We start from the raw sequence: 20,648 nt of genomic DNA on the forward strand, positions 1-20,648 counted from the left end.
ACCTGCTATTGCTCTTCTTATACAGCATGTTACACTTATTCTGTTTCTACCTGCTTTCATGTATAGCATGTTGTCTTGCTCCTATTTTACTTACTACTGCTCCACTTGCATGCTACTGTTCATTCCTGTGTTGCACGCTTTACACCTTTACAACTTTAAACATGTTTACCCTTTTTTACATAGGATGTTTAGAGGACTACAACCATAGGGCCGTTTGATTTGATATTATAACTGGACACCCTAGAAAACTTAAACTCGACATGGTAAGGAGCTTGGAGCTAGCGCAGTGGGCAGCACGGCCATCTTCAACAGCAGAACATGACTTCCCCAGCAAAACATTTTCCTTTTCCTAGAAATTAAATAACAATCCATAGGTTTTCGAGGTTGTTTGTTTAGCACAACATAAATCCTCCACATTTTTCTTTAGGCATTTGTATAGCTCTGCTGTACGATCTGAGCCCTAAACTCGTTCCAGGTTCCGAGGTTGTCGTCCGATACGACGTAAACCCTCATATCTTCTGGGCAATTTGAGTGACCCTGTCACGCAAATATAAGCCCCAATTAAATAAAATTGGCAGGATGAAACACATTTATAATTTCTTCTCAAAATTGGAGCCAAACCATAGGATAGACTGGGAAGTCACTGAGGTTCTCCTCAGGATCTGTGACCTCCCCTAGTTTCTCTTCATTTGGATTCCTCAACAATGTTCCAGATTTGAGCTTTTCCCCTTTCACACCTCTTCGTCCGATTTCGTTGTAAAGTCCTATCCTTTTGACCTCTCTGAAGACATTATTCCCTGATTTTTATCGAGAGTTTTCTTAGGTGACCTCGGTCATTTAAGATGTAATTAACTATAGGGGCTTGCCCTTATAGGGAGCTTTTCCGAACCCAGCTTAAAATAAACCCTATTTAATTCTTCTTGTACGCAAATACAAAGGTTTCGCAGACCAGACGGACGTCGTACATTCCTTAGTTTTTTTGATCGAGCATCATCCTCAAGTCTTGTGTTCATCCTTCGGGATAGATATAGGGTTTGAGGTGTAGTGCTCCTTCATTTAAACTGTGAAAAATATGAGGTCAGTTTGATTCCATATTTTTCTAAAATTATATATATATATGTAAATTAAAAAAAAGTCCTTCCGAAGCGGGCGACGGGATTTCGATTCCGGCGGCCGACAGCTTCTTACGGGCGACCCCCAAACGCAACTTCCCCCTTTTAAACGCCGACAGGGCCTTCTTCCTCCAATGTCTGCTTGATTCGCCTCTCCCGAGCTCCTCTCTCTCGCTCACCTTCTCCCTCGCTCGAGATTTCTCTGCTCGATCCCACTCAACAGAAATAGACAAAGCATCCTTCGCTGCGTCGAAGATTCTCACATCTCCCGCTCGTCTTCCCGAGCTCCTGCTCATCTTCCTTCGCTCGCCAAACCCCTGCCCGCTCGTCTCTCATTCCTCTGCATCGAACGAAACCCCCCGCACGACTCCCGTTTTCCCCCTTGCGTGCGAACAAAAGTCCTATCCCCTCTTCTGCATCCGACGCTCCTTCTCTGCGAACAGGAAGACTCGCTTGCTCCTACCCGCTCCTCCCTTCGACCCGTTCGTCTGCTCCTCCCTCTGCGACCCGAAGCCCGCTACACATCGTGGCCCTCGTTCTCCTCTCACGTTTCACCAAGCTCGCTCGATAGATTGCTTGCTCGACAAATTCGGCCCATCTACCGCTCGGCTAATCTCTCCGCTCTCAAAATCCTCGGTTCCTGCTGCTCTTGATCAAATTTGCAAGTAATTTCGACAACAAGATTATCTAAAATTTTAATTTCTTATGATTGTTCCTCTAAATACGGTGATATTTTGATTTGATTCGAAAAATTTGGCAGTATAAATGTAAAAATTAAAATTAAACTGCTAAATATTTAGATATTTTTATGCATGCTCCTTACAGCACATGTAACTTCAAGATATCAAGTTCTTGTCAATGCTGTTTAAATGTGAATTATTCGGTGACATTCATACTTCCTAGCTTGAGTTCTTTGGCATAGTCATGTAATTCAGATAATTGTAAAAAAAAATGTTAGAGCAGAGAACACTATTTTGATTTTATCATCCATTGCAGGAACAACGTTGTTAAGTATGTACAGGGAATCAAATGTGTTCTTCCATAGAACTGATAAGTCAGAACATTGGAAGAGCATTGTTGGTGTCCCACTGATTAATGCTAAAATATCTAAATATTTAGGTGAAGTCTGACTGTTGGATATATAAATGTATAAGAATTGGGTGGTATGTATGTAAATGGCCTCTTCTAAGAAAAAAAAAACACACAGGAGCCTAATTAATGGTTTATATTCAGCGATCTTGATGGTTTTAAAATTAGTAGCTATGCCGAGGACTTGATAGATTTACAATTGGTGTTCCTTTCAACAAATCGGTGTGGGCTACTTAAAATGTGTTAGTTATTGATAAATTTTTCTGCATCAAGCTACTAGAATATGTTTGGAAAGAGCCATTGCTGTTTGCAAAGATGGTACTAGCATTAAAAGGATTTGGAAAGAGAATAGGCGGGATTGTTGATAGGTTCCATGGTTGAAAGCCAAGTTTTCGCTATTGAGCCAAATTCCTACCGTGGGTGGTATTGACTGTGTCATGTGGGATGATGGCTGGACTACTTTCACAGCTGATGGCAGACCCGCCACTCGGTTCGAGTACACAATTCTGATTACAAGTTTTACTGCAGTTTTGGTAACTTCTTTAGGAGGGCTTTGTCACTTTAAATGCTGTTTGAGGTTGCCAATCACTGTAGAGTGCTCTAGCAAGCTTAACAATCACTGGATATGTGCTGATTGAGGTTCTAGATCGCTGAAGGAGGCCGTACGATCACCACCCAATGCTCCAAGTCACTGTCCGGTGTCATAGGAATGCTGTCGGATGTTGTCCAATACTCCTAGCCGCTGCCTGGATGCTGTCCAATACTCCTAGCCGCTGCCCGGTGTCGTAGGAAGCTGTAGGACCACTACCCAAAGCTCCAAGTCGATGCCCAGTGCCGTAGAAGTGCTATAGGGTACTGTCCAAGGCTCCAAAGCCACTGTTTGGAGCATAAGGAAGCTGTGGGGTGCTGTCCGAAGCTCCGAGTCACTGCCCGGTGTAGTAGAAATGCTGTAGGATGCTGTCCAATGCTCCTAGCCGCTGCTCGGTGTCGTAGGAAGCTGTAGAACCACTACCCAAAGCTCCAAGTCGATGCCCGGTGTCGTAGAAGTGCTATACGGTGCTGTCCAAGGCTCCAAAGTCCCTCTTTGGAGCATAAGGAATCTGTGGGGTGCTGTCCGAAGCTCCAAGTCGCTGCCCGGTGTAGTAGAAGTGTTGTAGGGTACTGTCCAAAGCTCCAAATCCACTATTTGGAGTGCTGGGACGCTGTAGGGTGTTGTTCAAGGTTCCAAAGCCACTGTTTGGACTACAGGAGTGTTGTAGGGTGTTGTCCAAGGCTCCAAAGCCATTGCCCGGTGTCATAGAAGCCACCTGGGAGCTGTCCACCACTGTTTGGTTTCGTAGGAAGCCACCTAGGAGTTGTCCACCACTATTTGGGTTCATATGAGGCCACGTAGGAGCTGTCCGCCACGGTTTGGGTTCGAAGTGAGCCACCTAGGAGCTGTCCATTTCTGTTTGGGTTCGTAGGAAACCATATAGGCACTGTCCACCACTGTTTGAGTTGTAGGAAACCGTGTAGGTGCTGCCCGTTTCTGTTTGGGTTCATAGGAACCCATACAGGTACCATTCGAAATTCCTAGCTGTTGTTCGGAGTCGTAGGATCATCGTATACACTTGTTAATTGCTTCTCGGAGTCTTAGGAGATCGTAGGATCACCGTACTAGCTCGCTAAGTGCAGTCAGGAGTTGTAGGAAACCATAGGATCACCTGTTTGGAGTTCCTGGTTGTTGCTACGACGTATTCTATTGTTTACTGTTTTTCTTCTTTTCTCTGCAATTTATTTAAATTCTCTGCAATTTATTTAAATTCTCTGCAAATTATAAATGTTTCGAACGCAAATTATAGTGTACTGTATGAGTTAAACGTGCAACAGGGATAACAGTAGCAGATACACCACGTACACAGGTATATTTTATTTGTTGTTGTTTTATAATTGCAATTTATTCTTGCTCTAACACATTATACAGGTACTGAATATAATTTCACTTTCAAAACAAAACGATTTTCCAAAATTAAACAACATTTTCAAAACAATAAAAAAAACAAAACATAACACGTTCTTTCGAATTTACGGGAGTCCACCGGAGAGGGTAACCCATAAGGTAACCCAAGGTTACTAACGAGATCTCTCCAGTTTAAATAGGTTTCACAACTCATTTAGACTAAGTAAATTCAAAAAAAAATAGTGGTACCGGAACGAGGGAACCGTAAGATTCTAGCCAGTATCGCTCTAATCAACTTTAACATCCCCGTAATAATTAAATAATTATTACTATAAGAAGCATACCTTGAAACATACATGGTATAACATTTTGAACCTTAGACTTTAGGACTGCTACGTCGAAGAGGAATTTGGAGCGACTTTGTGGGCAGCGCGATAAGGAGGTTGGAGTGGATTACGGGTGGAGGTGGTCGTCATTCTACAACAGCAAAAATGAGTCTACACCAACTAAAATTTCCTAGTTTAAACAACTCATAGGATTTCGAGGTAGCTCGTCTAGCACGGCGTAATTCCTCACTCTCTTTTAGGCACCTGCAGAACCATGTTGTGTAGCGTAAGTCCTAACTCGCCTTAGGTTCCGAGGTTGTCGTGTGGCGCGACATAAACCCTCTCATCTCTGTGAAGTATTTGCATAACCAGTTATTATGCAAAATGTAAGTCTCAAATAATAAAATTAACAGGATTAAACATTCAAATAACATCCTCTCTAAAACATAGCCGCATAGTAGGATAGTTTGGAAAGTCACTGAGGATTCCCCTCAAGATCTGTGCCGTCCCCTACCCTTTACTTCCTTTGGACTCCTGTAAGAACTGTTCCTACTTGAGCCACTCTCACTTGTTTTTCTATGTCCTACCTTGAAAACTTAAACTTTGAATTCTTGAAGACTAGAATAACTGATCATTATCGAGAATTTTCTCTACCCAATCGGGCAGTGTTATTCTTAAATATTTTCAAACACGTATACATTGCAGGTGCCTAATTCATACGTGTTTCGCAACAAGTAAGCTAGAATGTTTGTTTTTGTTTTGAAATATTTCTTTTCCATTATTTCTCTTGTAAGTTTATCTTCTTCAGTGTATCTCGGTGTAGAGTTTCTTTGGTGTATCTCAGTGTAGAGAGAGAAGAACAGAGAGAGAAGAATAGAGAGCAACGAAGTGAAAGATTTCTCTTGTAAGTCGAGGTGATCGACTTGTGTAAATTTTTCAAGTAGTAAAATCCTCTGCAACTCCGTGGACGTAGGCAATTTGCCGAACCACATAAATTTGTGTGTTCCACCGTGTTACTGTTTTCTAGTGTGAATTTTCTCGTTCTATTTTTTTGCTTCGTTGATTGTTCTCATGTTTGATTTATATATATACTATATCAACTGATATATATCTAGATCTCGCCACAACAACTGGTATCAGAGCAGTGTTTCAGCTCTGAGGAAGAATAATGGCTGCAAATATACGTGTTTGAAAATATTTATGAAATAACACTGCCCGATTGGGTAGAGCAAAAGGGTCAGAAATCATTATTTGCAAATAATGTATCATGGCTGCAAATATACGTGTTTGGAATTTGCAATGTATACGTGTTTCGCAACAAGTAAGCTAGAATGTCTGTTTTTGTTTTGAAATATTTCTTTTCCATTATTTCTCTTGTAAGTTTATCTTCTTCAGTGTATCTCGGTGTAGAGTTTCTTTGGTGTATCTCAGTGTAGAGAGAGAAGAACAGAGAGAGAAGAACAGAGAGCAACGAAGTGAAAGATTTCTCTTGTAAGTCGAGGTGATCGACTGGTGTAAATTCTTCAAGTAGTAAAATCCTCTGCAACTCAGTGGACGTAGGCAATTTGCCGAACCACATAAATCTGTGTGTTCCACCGTGTTACTGTTTTCTAGTGTGAATTTTCTCGTTCTATTTTTTTGCTTCGTTGATTGTTCTCATGTTTGATTTATATATATACTATATCAACTGATATATATCTAGATCTCGCCACAACAACTGGTATCAGAGCAGTGTTTCAGCTCTGAGGAAGAATAATGGCTGCAAGTGAAGTGAAGGTTTCAAGAATCGAGAAATTTGATGACACAGATTTTGGTTATTGAAGAATGTAGATAGAGGATTATCTTTATGGGAAGAAACTTCATCTTTCATTATTGGGGAAAAAACCTGAAAGGGTAAAATAGCCACTAATTTTATTTGTTTCAATTTGATGCTGAGATTTTCAATGATTTCATTATCAAAAGTTGAGAGAGGGAAGGAGGGAGCGGAGCAAGGGCGGGTGATTTTCTTGTGCTAGTTGCTTTAATTAACATCCATATAATTTAACTTGACATTCTTATGTGACACTATTGTTTCTTTCTGAAAGCCACATGTGATACATCTCAATTATGAAAGTTGTTTTTCTGATAGAATTAAAGTTGTTGCATGCTACTTTTCAAATGTACTTTGCGTGCGGATTTCTGATGCACCTTTTTTTTCCTGTAAAATTTGAAATTTTGTTTATAGACTGAAAAAATTTTCAAATATTTCCTCATTGAATGTTCAATGATACATCTCATATTAAATTGAGCTTGTTTGTTTTTAAATTTTCTATATGCTGCCATGATTACAAGAATTTTTTATTCAGTTCCATTGTAGGTATCTTACACATCATGGTTTCTAGATGCATTTGTAATGTATCATGGCTCATGATACATTATTTGCATGTGAGCTTTCCCGCTGACACTTGTTTTCATGCAGGATTGAGTCTTTTATTTTCCTATGTACTTTTAGAGTATAGGAGAGTCTTGTAGCAGAAATAAGATACGGGCACGGGTTTCAAGGTGTTTGGCGCGGGAACCACGTGGAGGGGACCAGGAGCAGATGCTCGTGCCCCGTATCTTAATTCTGCATTTTATATTGATGTATAGAATTAGGACTGGGCATGTATATGCAGAGTCCGTCCGCCTTTTTCTTTTATGGTTTTGCAATGTATACGTGTTTGAAAATATTTCTTTTCCATTATTTCTCTTCCATTTTAATCTTGTCAGACATTCTAGCTTACTTGTTGGAATTGCTACTTCACATTGCAATATGAAAGGGGGTTTGGTAGGGAAATACTTGTTGATTATGATGCTTTACATATATTGATTATGATGTGGAGAGGTTGTAGCGAGTACTTAGAAGGAATTGGGTGTGGCGAAGATGAGATACAAAGAGAGTAATTTTATGAAACTAATGAATTAATTTAATTATTTTTCTTTTTTTAGTAATCTTGGTACTTTCTCTTAAGTGAGGTGTATATCTTTTTTTTTGTATTATTAAAAAGTGGTTATTTGCTTCTAAAGCATCTTATTTATAGCTATGAAAGTTCTATCGTAAACAATACTATTCTACAGAGACAAAATGATCATTTATCCAGAAATAACTGCAAATCAGCTGTTTTTCAAAATGACAAACCAAACAGATAGTTAGCTTATCTGGATCAACTGCAGATCAGCAGCTTATCTGGATCAGTTGTTTATCAGCAGATTAACAATAATTTGTAATTGCCCAAAACAGACCCATAGTCATTGCTATGTGACTTCCAGGACATGATGACTAATAATCTTCAAGAGGGAATGACGTCATTGAGAAATATTCAGCATGCCATGGATCTCATACACGGACCAGTGTTACCAATTTGGTCTGCCTACAGATTGAGACCTATAGAGTACGAGTTGCAGCGACAGCTATAATATCTCGTCGCGAGAGGGTTGATCGAAGAGAGTATCAGTTTGTGTGTTGTCCCCGCCTTGATGGTACCCTAAAAAGAAAGTGCGTGGCAGATATGCATTGACAGTAGAGCCATCAACAATATTACTATCAAGTATCTGTTTCGCATACCTCACCTGGACGATCTCTTTGATCAGTTGCACGAAGCCATTGTTTTTCAATATCCACTTACGCAACGAGTACACCACTAGATCTGAATGAGGCAAGGGGATACGTGGAAGTCCACTTTTTAGACCCGGTATGGATTATAAAAGTGGACAATCATGCCTTTTGAATTGTTTAATACGCCCAACACATTCGTGAGATTGATGAATCAGGTGTTTCGGGCCCACATTGAAGGTGTTCCGGGCCCACATTGAAAAATTTGTAATGGTGTACTTCGACGGCATTCTGCTATAAAGTCAATCCAAGAAGAAGCACTTACAGCACCTAAGGATGGTCTCCAAGGTTTTGCATAAAAAAAGTTATACACCCATCAAATTAAGTCCACTTTCTAAAACCACGGGTTGGTTGGAAGCTTAATGCATCGCTTGTCGCAAAATTATACTTCAGGGAGATTGTGAGGCGACACAGGATACCCAAGATCATCAATTATGACAGGGATGTCAAGTTTCTGAGTCACTTTTAGAGGACCCTGTGGGGGAAGCTAGACACTAAGCTTTATTTCAGTTCAGCAGCTCACCCACACACAGACAGTCAGACAGAGATAGTAAAATCTTGGGAACTTTCTGAGATGCGTTGTTGGGAAGAATATTAAGCAGTAGAATTTGATTCTAGCTAAAGCCGAGTTTGCTTACAATAGATTCACGAGTCAAAGTACGAGATGCATGCGATTTGAGGTGGTGTACATTAGCAACCCGCTCAATGCACTCGAATCGGTACCTCTCCTGCCAACATCAGAGATTAGTGAGGATGGTGAGGAACGAGTATGTGAAATTCAAAAGCTCCATGAGGAGATTTAAAAGGAGATCACTAAGAAGAACCGTAAATACGAAGCAGAGGAGAATAAGACTTGAAAGAATATGACTTTTCAAGAAGAAGGTTTAGTGTGGATCCAGCTGGCATAAAAGAAAAACTTTCAGCAAGAGCATTTTGGAAACTCAATTCCAAAGCAGATGGACCTTTCAGAATACTATGGAAGTTGAATGGTCGCTTATAAAATTGACCTACTAGGAGAGTGTAACGTGTCTGCTATGTTAAATGTCGCGGACTTGACACCATACTACAAAGAGCTAGAAGCTTCGATGAATAAAATAAAAGCTTCCTAATCCCGGGAGATTGACGCGGAGAAGGGGTTGCACTGGCTTAACCCGATTCGGCAAGGAGGATGTCAGTTCATTAAGGAGGATGAACCAGTTGAACCCTGCTTAGGGTTTAGAGCTATTGCCGCCCAAGGGGAGTTGTTTCCTTCTCCTAGTTATCTTTTATTATAAAGATGTTTTTTTGTTGTTTAGGGCTTAGTCTTACCATTGGTATTTCTCACTTGCTAGGGTTGTATTCAAGTCAGGTGGTGCTCCGGTTGTATCCTGCTCTAAAGTGATGACAATCTCGACCTAATCCTTTGCATACCCTCCTCTCCTACTTGTTGCATTCCATGCACTCCCATCTATCTTGTCTCTGAGCTATCAGTCCCCTTTCACCCCTGCTACTACATCAAACACCTCACCTACTAATTGCAGTTGTCGTAACCATCCAGACCCTCCATCTATTGCAGCCTTACACCTTCCAGCCCTCAGGTGCCATCGTCGGACCCTCCTACTTTTCCAGCTGCCACCGCAAGCTCCACCAGCACCTCCACCTGTTGCAGATATTACCCCTTAAGCCATCATGTTGCCAACCCTCTGGTCACCAATCCTATATCCGCAACACCTCCTACACCCAGTTGAACTACCACCACCTATCACAGTCCCTCTCATCATTGTCCGCCAACTGTCCCGACTCGCCCTAGCCAGAGATCCGTGTTGTAGTGTATTGTCTTTTCTTGCTTTTGGGTCTTGATTTTATCCTCGTTATTTTTTAGCAAAAAAACCTGTTTTCCAATCACATTTTGGGTGAAATCCGATATCAATAGTTTTTTAGTTAAAGCACAAAACATCAACACAATAAGAAGCTAGGTAGGTGTGTGGCACTGTTCTCCTTCCTTTTGCCTATCTTCTTGCTCTTAAGATGATTGGAGGGAGAGTTCTTTCTATTTTTTTCGAGAGACAGAACAAAGTGCATTTGTTGTTCTTAAAATTTGTTCATGGAAGGAGATGTTTGATTAGTCGAGCACACCCCCTAGCTTTCCTTGTTTTGCCCGCCAGTCAAATATTTTGCGACCCTACAATCAATGAGCCATAGCTCACATTGCGAACTAACATATACATGTTGACATATTCAACCTATCCAAAATAGATAATGAGGCTGTTTGGAAAGAAAAATAAATTTTGGCAAGAGTCGCATAATAAGGGGATTTAAGTTTAGGTTGTGTTTCAGAGAATCGTAGAATTAAACTCGAGCTTTCATGTGATTCTTTTAAGCTAATTTTACCAAAAAAATTAATGAGCTTATAAATGTAAGCAAGATTGCTTAGGCAGTTTATGAATTCTTTAAATTTAGGAGTAATTGAAGGCCTAACTACACAACGGTATTCATTTATAAATTTAATTGTTAGAACTTCAAACCATTGTATTCATAACCTTTTTATTGTACTTAATCTAGAATGTTTCACTTCAGCTCCAAATGTATGGTGATAACCCTAGACAACGTTGATGACAAAATATCTTTAAGAAATTAAGATAGGTAGTGCAATAGATACTGAAACAAGAAAATTTTAAAATAGTTCGTCCTCTAATTTCGATATGATTATACATTCGCATCATTAACCAAAAGAATGCATCAATATCTTGTTAACAATTCACATCTTATACTTGTGCAAGGCTGCCAAACAATTCATCATCTCTTCATAACATTGAAAATATATTGAGTGTATTACAGGCATCATGGTAACACTAATACGTTGCAACCTTGACAACTACAAGGTCGATATGATGACAACATCGTTAAACTGCACAAGGCAGCAATGTTTGTAACTTGCATGGAAGGTATGAGCTGCCAGTATAATTCTATTGTTTAGCTCATGAGCATCGACAAACATGCATATCCACTTGGTAGAATTAACTATTTCCGCTGAAAGAAAACCCATTAGCAGCTCTTACAATGTTTACGTAAACTGATCAAATATTTCAAGAAAAATGCAAATTAATGATATTATCATATTGAATTATTCAAGTCAATAATCTGTTAATATTATATTCGAAAATTATAAATATCATCATCGACTCACTAACTACATCTATCGTAGTAACTGCATGTTTCCATTTTCTCATAGGGTGATTTACATACATGCCACACAAATCTTATCTATTTAAATATTTAGCATATAAACTTTCATTTTTACATGCATAGCACTTAAATCTTTAACTTCACCACTATTACTACTTTTTAGAAGTGAAACACACCTTTTCATGCATAGATTTATGACACCAAAGTGTTGTAAATGTAAATATCAAAGTTTAGGTGTTAGATGTGTAATAAATTTCCCTATCCCAAATTATTAGTCATTTGACCCAACTCTACTTCTCGTACCATGTAAACAATCAAAGTAGAATCCCGCATATGCATAATGACTTACCTTGTTGTGCAGTACTTTTAAATTTTACCATAGAATTTAGTAGACACCCCTTTATATGCAGTATTTCTTAGATACTAGGTCCTTCATTTTGTAAAATCATTAAAGCATTTAAGTGAATTCCTTCACAATAGGGTGTAGTTAAGCTTAAAATTTTGGTCAATTATTAGTTGTATATCGTGAGCTTAATGAGATATTTTGAGTTACCTACTAGTAAGTACGTTTGGTTCTCTTCTATGATGAATGGTTTTAACAATTAAACTTTTAACCAGAATACAACATGCATGTGAATCGGAGTTTTTTTGGGCTGCTATGCAATGGCTTTGTGGATATCGTTGTAAGTTGTAAGTAGTAATGTACGCTTGTTATATGTAATTTGTGAATGACAAAAGTCACAATGTCCATCCATTGTGATATAAAAGAACAAGTACTTATCATATGTCATAAGCAAGCTAGTCAATTAAATGCCATGCATATAAACAGACACAAAAATATATGAAGAAATTATTTGTAAATAACTAATTTTTAGCAGAACAACAAATCATGTATCCAAATGAATTTAGCTAGGAAATAAAATGCATTATACTAGAAAGTAGCCACATCTTCAACTTGCCATTAATAGCTTACAAATACTTGTTCATATTCCACTTACCGGCTGAAAAATAGATAGGAACCTTCAAGTTCATGCGTTCCCAGTAATCATCCAACAACAAACAAAGTTCCTACAAATTCACCCAAATAAACAAACTAGAATATCCAGCTTGTAGCAAAACTTTAAGGGTTAAAGATCAGCCCCAACAAAGAGTATAGCTTCACCATCGCTTTGTTATTGATGACAAGAAAGCGGTGCCTCATTTTTAATCCTTGACCGGTTGAAAGCCGAGCTCAATAAAAGAACAATGAAGTAAATAATTCTTAAGCATGAAAAATTAAAAGAAGATACATGCATATAGCACAAAAAAGGATGAGTCGATATCAAACCAACAACACCACATTTAATACTTTTCCAAATCATCTCAAGCATCCACTTCACAATTTACTCCCCTAATCTCATATGCATCAACTCATGTTAATAGTTCTTCTTAAAGTGCTAAACAATAGTTAAGTTGCACTTAGCCATTAATGGCAGGATTTTTCTGCTTAATAACTAAGGTCCTCAACAAATAATTCAACACAAAGAAGTATTACACATCCTCCTACCATCAGAAGTTAAAATGAATCTCTAAGCATTAAAGAGGAATACTTGTAGCCAATTGACAGCGCATTAGAAAGAATAATAGCCAGTGTGACCATTGAGCCTTCCAAGTTCTTAAGCATGGCATGAAAAATCAAAATTAATCCATGTGCATATCCTTGATAAATTTTGTTCAATTTTTTTGTGAAACTTGGTTGTTCAATCAACTTCATGTAATTTTTACTACATTAGGTGAATTTGTGCAAATATATTGTCAAATTCAAGTGAAATCTCTAAAAAATTTATTGCTTGCAAGCAATTTACAAAAAATATATGCCTTTTACTCTCCTAGATATGCACCACCCCATAAAAAAAGTATAATCCCAGTGGGGAATGTGATTGTCATTGTTCTGTAAGGGCTCAGTATTTTATTTAAGCGCTCAAAAAAAATCTAAACTACGAGCATCATTTTAAAGCCTCTCATTCTTTATACAGAACTTTTGTTTAAATCTATTTCAATAAAACTTTTCAGAAACCATAATAACTTCACCTAACAAACACCATAAAATAAAAAAATAAACGAGCATTCAATAATTTAAGTTTATAAATAATATAATCATTATTGGAAACCTAATCCAAAATGCTCAAATTTTAGAGCAATGTTTAAAATTATGTAATCTGAAACGCGTCTAGGCCCTCCTTAGCGCAATTACGAAAAAAAATGCTTTGAGACGTATGTTTCGAGCAGCTCAAACGAGGCGTACGCCTCACATTGCTTGGGGAGCACCTTCTCTACTTCGATGAGGCATGCACCTCTCGCACTTAGTGTTTTTTCCCCTTAGATGGTTCAAATATGAATCGAAGCTGCACTATCACTGCACCATCACATGCAAGAGCTCCCATTTTTCCAGTTAAGCTTCCCAGCATCACGCCTGTTACTTCAGATGCTAGCACCAGCCACCGCTACTTTCTACTTTGCTGATAACATCACATTGTTGCTTGTTTCCTCAGTTATAATTGTCACCAATGTCTACTCCTACTGCCCCCTACTGTCGTCGTCGCCGCTAGCTACTTCTATCACCATCACGGTTGCCTACTGCTCCAACTTTTGATTATTTATTATATCATTCTTTTGATCTGTTGATGCTATTATTTTGGTTGTATAATAAGAGAGTAAGTAGTTTATTATGTTAAACTCAACTTGTCTTACTTTGATATCTTATATTACTTTCATTTCAGATTTAATATTTGTTAGATGTCTTATAAGTTATGTTGACATTATACTTTTTATTTTGTGCAATTTATTACATGATATTTTACGACTTATGTAATTTTTTATTTCAAGAAAACATAATGTCACTTTTTATCATGCTAGAATGTTAATGTCTTTATTATTATTATATATATATATATATCAACATATTGTATGAGTGGGCCCAAAAGAAGGCACCCAACTCATACGGTACAACGCACATAAAATTCCAAAAATAGAAAAAATACATATAATTAGGGACGCCCTAAATTAGTCTTGCCTCTGCCTCTGGTTCTCAAAAGGGAGCCAGCTAACAAATTTGTGAAGTGTGTATCATTACCCGAAGTAACCAAAGTATCATCCCTTAGATTCCTGAGTTCAAGCATGTCTCCATTGTTCTTCTTCCTCCTAAATGTGTAAACCTGTCATTCTTCATCGAAGATTGAACGTTCGAATGAGGTGGTAGAACCGTAGTAGAGAGATTATCAACCGTTGTAAGCACAATAGGTTCTAGTGTATGTGAAGTATGAGTTGTCGCCTCTGCTCCAGATGTTTTTCAAGATGAGAAGCTACAAGGTTCACCTGAGTACCAGTCAGAACACTTTCCTTTGTAGGTAATGATCCTTCAGTAATGTTATCAATAAGGTTTGAAGATGTAGGTTGTCCAGCAGAGCCATCCGGCATCACATCAGTCGCAGAAATAGAAGCAGCATTGGCGAGGGGGGATCCACAGGCAAATCAGACACCAAATCCTATCTTGTGGGAACTTCCTCCACAGGTTGAGCAGATGTATCCATAGCAACGGGGTTAAACCCCTCCTTGTTTACTTGAGCTTTAACTTTCAAATTTGGATGAAGTCTGGGACATTATCAAGTGTATGCCCAAACATCTTACAGTGGGTACAATAAAAAGGTTTATGTTCCACGACAATTTGTGTCAGTATCCATTGTGAGCTGTGTCTAGCCAGACTTCAGTAATATCAGGTAAGGTAATATGTCTTTCCACAAGTATTCTGACCACAGAAAGCCTGGTTAGGTTAAAGCTGGGCAAATCTAGCTTCATAGGATCCCCAAGTATGGCTCCAAGAGAGTAGAGAATCAGGTAAACTAATCCATACCAGGTAAACTAATCCAAGAGAGTAAGGAAATTTAACTTGAGACCAGGTAAACTAATCCATACCAGAACAGTAGGAGACTCATGATTCAAGTCAAAACTAGAAGACTACTTGAGTAACACATGTCTCCCATGAACAAGTCTCACTTTCCACTTACCTACAAGTTTGAGATCGTCAAAACCCTTTCTGATAACTTTCATAGGTGGGTGCCCTTACTAAAATTTCTTGATAAGAACGAACTTGAATTTCTCAGTTAGAGTTGAAATTTCTGAATCAGTGAAAAAGAGTGTTGTTTTTCCATTTTTCCTAATTATCTTCTTAAGAAAAGGTTGTCACTCGTATCATCTCGACATTCTTTATAGCTTGAGGGGAAGACAAGAGTATACTCCACAAGATGATTACCCACCACGTGGGTGAAGGAAGCTTTGTTAGGATCAACGGAAGAAAAAGAAAGTGCCATCAAAATAAGCGTCGATCCTTCAACCTGCAGACGCGAAAAGGACGCCGCGAAACTGGCACAACGCCGCCGAAACGCGAAAAAGAGGACGCCACTAGAATAGATCCCGCAGACGCCACAGAAACAGACATCTCCAAACCACGAAACAGAGGACACCGCTTGACTCGATCCTGCACAGACGCGCATGACGCCGCCGAAGAAGACCCTTTAGCCTACCGCACGAACGCACTCCCATAGAAGACAAGCCGCGATGATGATGACACGCGAAGCAAAAGAAAATGAAAGGAGATCGAGCAAGAACAGTGGAGCAAAACCAGAGTTCGCCATAATGGGGAAACGCTAGCAGAGCAATATCGAGGAAGACGATGCCATGATATGTCTTTATAATATATATATATATAAGCTAATACACTTTTTTTACCCCTTTTTTTGGTTTGCATAATTTTCAAACTATGAGGCTTACGACTCAAACCATTTCGAGGCTTACAACTCGCCTCACAAGCGAAAAACACCGTAATACCCAATTACGCAATTTTAAACAATTGCTTTAAAGGATAAACTAAATAATTGAACGTTAAATACTTTACAATATTCATATTCATTTTTCAAGGAATGATAAATGTAAATTAGAAGGATGGAGTTGGAATAGTATTTGAGTGCCTATATTGTAATAAAAAAGTTAAAGAGTAACAGAAGCAATCTTTATAAAACTATGAGGATAAGATAGTGCACAAGCCTTTCCTCAAACCCAGCTTTGGCGAAAGCTTCATGTGTTGGGTATGCCTTTATCATAATTTTAAATTAATGTAACTAATTCTTGGTAACTTTAATAATTCATATCAACTAGAAACATGCATGATTGTCTGTAATTACCATGTATTGGTGAGTTTTTAACCCTAGACACACAGCGCTCTCATATATCTTAAACAACTAAAGCCTTATTAGACTAGACCCATAGCATGCATGGCTTTAAATGTGAACAGACACCCATTGATACTAGCCTTATGGTCCTTACGTCGTTCTAGATTAGTTGGCCTCAAGGGATATTGACCTCATTTTTAATGAGATTGACACATCTTTTAATGTCATTCTTACTCTTAGGGATCATGACATAGCGTAGGAGCTCGTTTACAAGTTCTCTTAATATAATTTTCTAGTGACTAAGCCCAAATCAAACCAAACCAATTTATCTTCCTTGATTTAAGTTGAACACAAATTAATCTTCAATTCATTTAATTGAAGTTTAGCTGACCACAACTAGGTCATCAAGAACCAAGAAGCAAACAAAACTATTCCTAGGATACCCTTGGACTATATTTAATACTTTGGACCTTAAAAACTCAATAACCTTCTCTAAGGCCATAGAATACATCTTAGGATCCCTTAGATCCCACCCTTGCTAACCTTTGAATCAAGTGGCTTGATTGACCCAGTTTGACTAAGTCAACCTATGATGACCCTATGGGACTCTCATCAAATGAAATTTCAATGCTCAAGCTTTTAATTCACAATGAAGTTAACTAACAACTCATTGAGAATCATACTTGAGTAATACCCAAACACGAAAAATCTTGGGCTAGCTTATTTTGATCTAGTAGACTATTCTAGAACCTCTTTGAAATACAAATCAAATCAATCAAATCAAGCAAACCAAACCCAATTAAATGCATTAAAATTTTCTCCTTGGCTAACAAATTCAAAATTTAACCAACTGAATCCAATTTTAAGCTACATAGTGTAGTTAATTAAACCAACATGACCAATCAAAAGGATGATGGGTCAACTCAATTAAGGCTGCTTAAATCCAAATTAAATCCAATTAAATGAAGCCAAATTCAAAAAAATCATTATTTGAACATACTAAAAATTAAATAGATTTGAGTGTGAATTAAGTTAAGGGTCCTATTTGAGCCATTAATAGATATGCATGAAAGTAATCAAAATTATCTAGCCAAATGAAGCTTGATTAAAACATTGTTAAAAAATCTATAATGATCAATTAAACTCAAACACATGATCCATTTGAATTCAAATATGCGAATTAGCTTACATAAAGTAATAGTTAAATCACACATTTAAATCAAAACCATGGATGATCAGACTTAGTTCAATAGCTCGAAGAATACTTAAAAATATTTTAGCAGCTCATCTAGACTGACTCAAACCAATTTGGATCCAATGTGCACTTGTCTTAATCCAAACTGAGCCAACTACACGCCAAAACCCATCGAAACCTGGTTCAGCCCATGTCAAACCCAAACCAACCCAACTATAAGGCCTAATAAGTTCAATACATGGATCTAACTAAGAACAGAATCAATGAAACCATTAAACCACATTTAGACAATTCCCTAAGATGAATCAAACCAAATGCAACTCAGCCACAAGGTATTCAGCTTGGGACCAAACCAAGATGAACCACTTGTCCTGAGTTGGTTCAACCCTAACTACTTAAGGCAAGCTGCCTCTCCCCAAATGACCCTTGTCCACTTGGCAGAGCTCCAATGGTTCATCCCCAATGACTTGAAAACCTGGAAGCAGGAATTACATGTCCTACCACCAACCTAGCCAAAAAGCGCCAACCAACGCAATCTATAACTAGACCCCAAATTAGAGAGGTTAGATTTAAGTCTCTTCAAATCCTCACCTCCTAATTCCCCACTCTAGGCCAAAGAACCCCTAGCTTCAATGAGCTTTCGAACAAGATTCAGTAAGGACTTGGTGTCAAAGAGACTTATAAGATCAAGCAGGGATGGTTCGTCATGAACGAGCAAACAAACTTAATTGCAACAAATCCAATCAAGGACCACCATAGAAGCTTTCCATCAAATTTGGACTAGTTTTTAAATAAGTTGAATTTTCTAGGATTTATTGATTATTTTTTCTAGTTTTCTTTTGAACTATTTATTCATTTAAACAATTAGTAAATTGGTTGTGCACATGTTTTACATGCGACAAAAGTTTATAAGGTGCCAATCATTAAGACACTCGGCTTACTTCATGCATGGCAAGAAAAACAAAATCGCAGTTTGATTATATCTGAGTTGTTCATTTTATTCACGTAAAATGGACGACATCGATTCGTCGTCTTCCTCTCGCAAATGAACCGAGACTGCTTGTCAAGATCTGCTCAATCTATACAATCAAGAAATTAATACTCGAATTTCTTTCACTGGATAGTAATAGAGAAACATTCTAAGAGTATCCTATTGTCTAACTAGCCTAGGATTAAGAATCAAAATAAATTCAAAATTCATAAAATCCACTTTTGTGTTCTTTGAGATGTTATAGAATATTTGGTTTTATCCTTTTTAGGTGAAATGTACATCCTATAATATCTAGGGTGCCCTCAACCACAAATTTGCCCTTGAGGCAAGTTTGTACATTTAGGTGTACTTTTTAAAACTTTAAAATCAAACTTTTGAAGCAGTGTTTAAATTGTGCAATCGAAGGCATGCCTTGAAAACAACATCAGCATAAATCTAACAAAAAATGCATCGAGGCATACACTTCGAGCAGCTTGAGCGAGGTGTACACATCACATTGCTTGAGGCACGCGTCAAGGCATGACTAGTCTCAATTTAGTTGTGATTTGCGCCTTTGGCGCTTAATTTTTCGTTGTAATAGACGATTCAAATATGAATCAAAGATGCAAACCTCACGTATGCAAGAGCTTCCCTCTACCCAATCGGGCTTCTCAGCGTTGTCACATGTTGCTTCTAGCAACGCCGCCGCTTGTCGCTTATTCCATCAAGGATATTGACACAATTGTTGCATCCACTACAGCATTCATTTGCTTTTTCAGTGTGGACAATCCCAGCCTTATATTTGAGACCGTCTTCGTACTAAAAATTTTCAAGTTTAAAAGAGTATACGAGTCATGTATATTAGCACTAAGACAATAAATTTTCCAATATTGACCAGAACATACTCTCAAATCAGTTGTTAAATCACTACTGTGTAATTTGTTAATGCAACTGATTTATGTTTATAAGAAATTGATTTGTTTTTTATATTTGTTTCTACAACGCGCTAAATAAACAAATTTCAGCAAAAAGTAATAACATTTTCAACATGTTATTGAGAAACCAAAATTTAATTGTCCATAAAATTATTTTCAATAATTTTAATATTCAAAAATTTCATTATCTTTTTTTTAATTACAAATTTCTGCATATATAACTAAAAATTTCAGGTTTTATTAAGTGAGGATTAGTAAAGCAGGAATAACTAAAAGATTAGCACACTAATAAAACAGACCCTTAATAAAAAGTTCTACTTAGTGTTATAAATCCTTAAAATCTTTTGATCTCATTCATGAAGTTGAATGATGGGGGACAACAAAAGTAAGAATAAAATCTATTATATGTTGGATATCTTGCATGGGAGGTAGTCCAAGGATAATTTTGTTGGGAATACATCCTGAAATTGTACTAGCCAGGGTTGCACTTCTTTGATGGCACCTCCCAGTCAATCCAAAAGAGAACAAAAACGAGCAAAATACCATTGAATTAAGTTATCACCAACACATTCTAAGTTATACTCATCAGAACAGAGTAATAAAATTAATCATTTAAAAATCCGAAGCATAAAACATAAATTTGATTGTCACTAAAATCTAATTATAAACCCAATCATATCAAGTGGAAACATTCTAAAATTTTATTATTCATTTGCTATAGAGCACCCAATAAACATCCGAGACAATTTACATAAGATCAATATTTCCATAATATAAAGTATTTGACCAAAACATGATTTTCAACCAAGCTCAACTTTGCCTTTTTATTTATCAATAACAATATTCAGCGTAATATTTGATGAACTAAGAAGTTCAACATGATAAACAACTCTAATATGTAATTCAAATAATCTAAGAATAATAATAAACATCATAGATTATTGTAATGTCTTGTAATTATTGTAAAATAAAATTTCCTGAATAAAAGTTGGCTTAATAGTAAATAAGACATTTAACTAAAATAAGCATTAACAGAAAGTTCGATATTACAACATTATAAACATAACTTTTCCCATACGCAC

General features: G+C 37.5%; 1 protein-coding gene across 1 annotated transcript in view; it reads right to left on the reverse strand.

The window, feature by feature from the left end:
• The window catches only part of LOC110032749 (cleavage and polyadenylation specificity factor subunit 3-II), a 98,551-nt gene that overhangs the window by 46,383 nt on the left and 31,520 nt on the right, over window positions 1-20,648 (reverse strand). The window contains exon 9 of the mRNA XM_020736495.1: window positions 12,261-12,330. Coding sequence (XP_020592154.1) covers window positions 12,261-12,330 — 70 coding nt within the window. The remainder of the gene's footprint in view (window positions 1-12,260; window positions 12,331-20,648) is intronic.

Source organism: Phalaenopsis equestris, unplaced genomic scaffold (genome assembly GCF_001263595.1).
Source record: "Phalaenopsis equestris unplaced genomic scaffold, ASM126359v1 Scaffold001018, whole genome shotgun sequence".
Classification (NCBI taxonomy): Eukaryota; Viridiplantae; Streptophyta; class Magnoliopsida; order Asparagales; family Orchidaceae; genus Phalaenopsis; species Phalaenopsis equestris.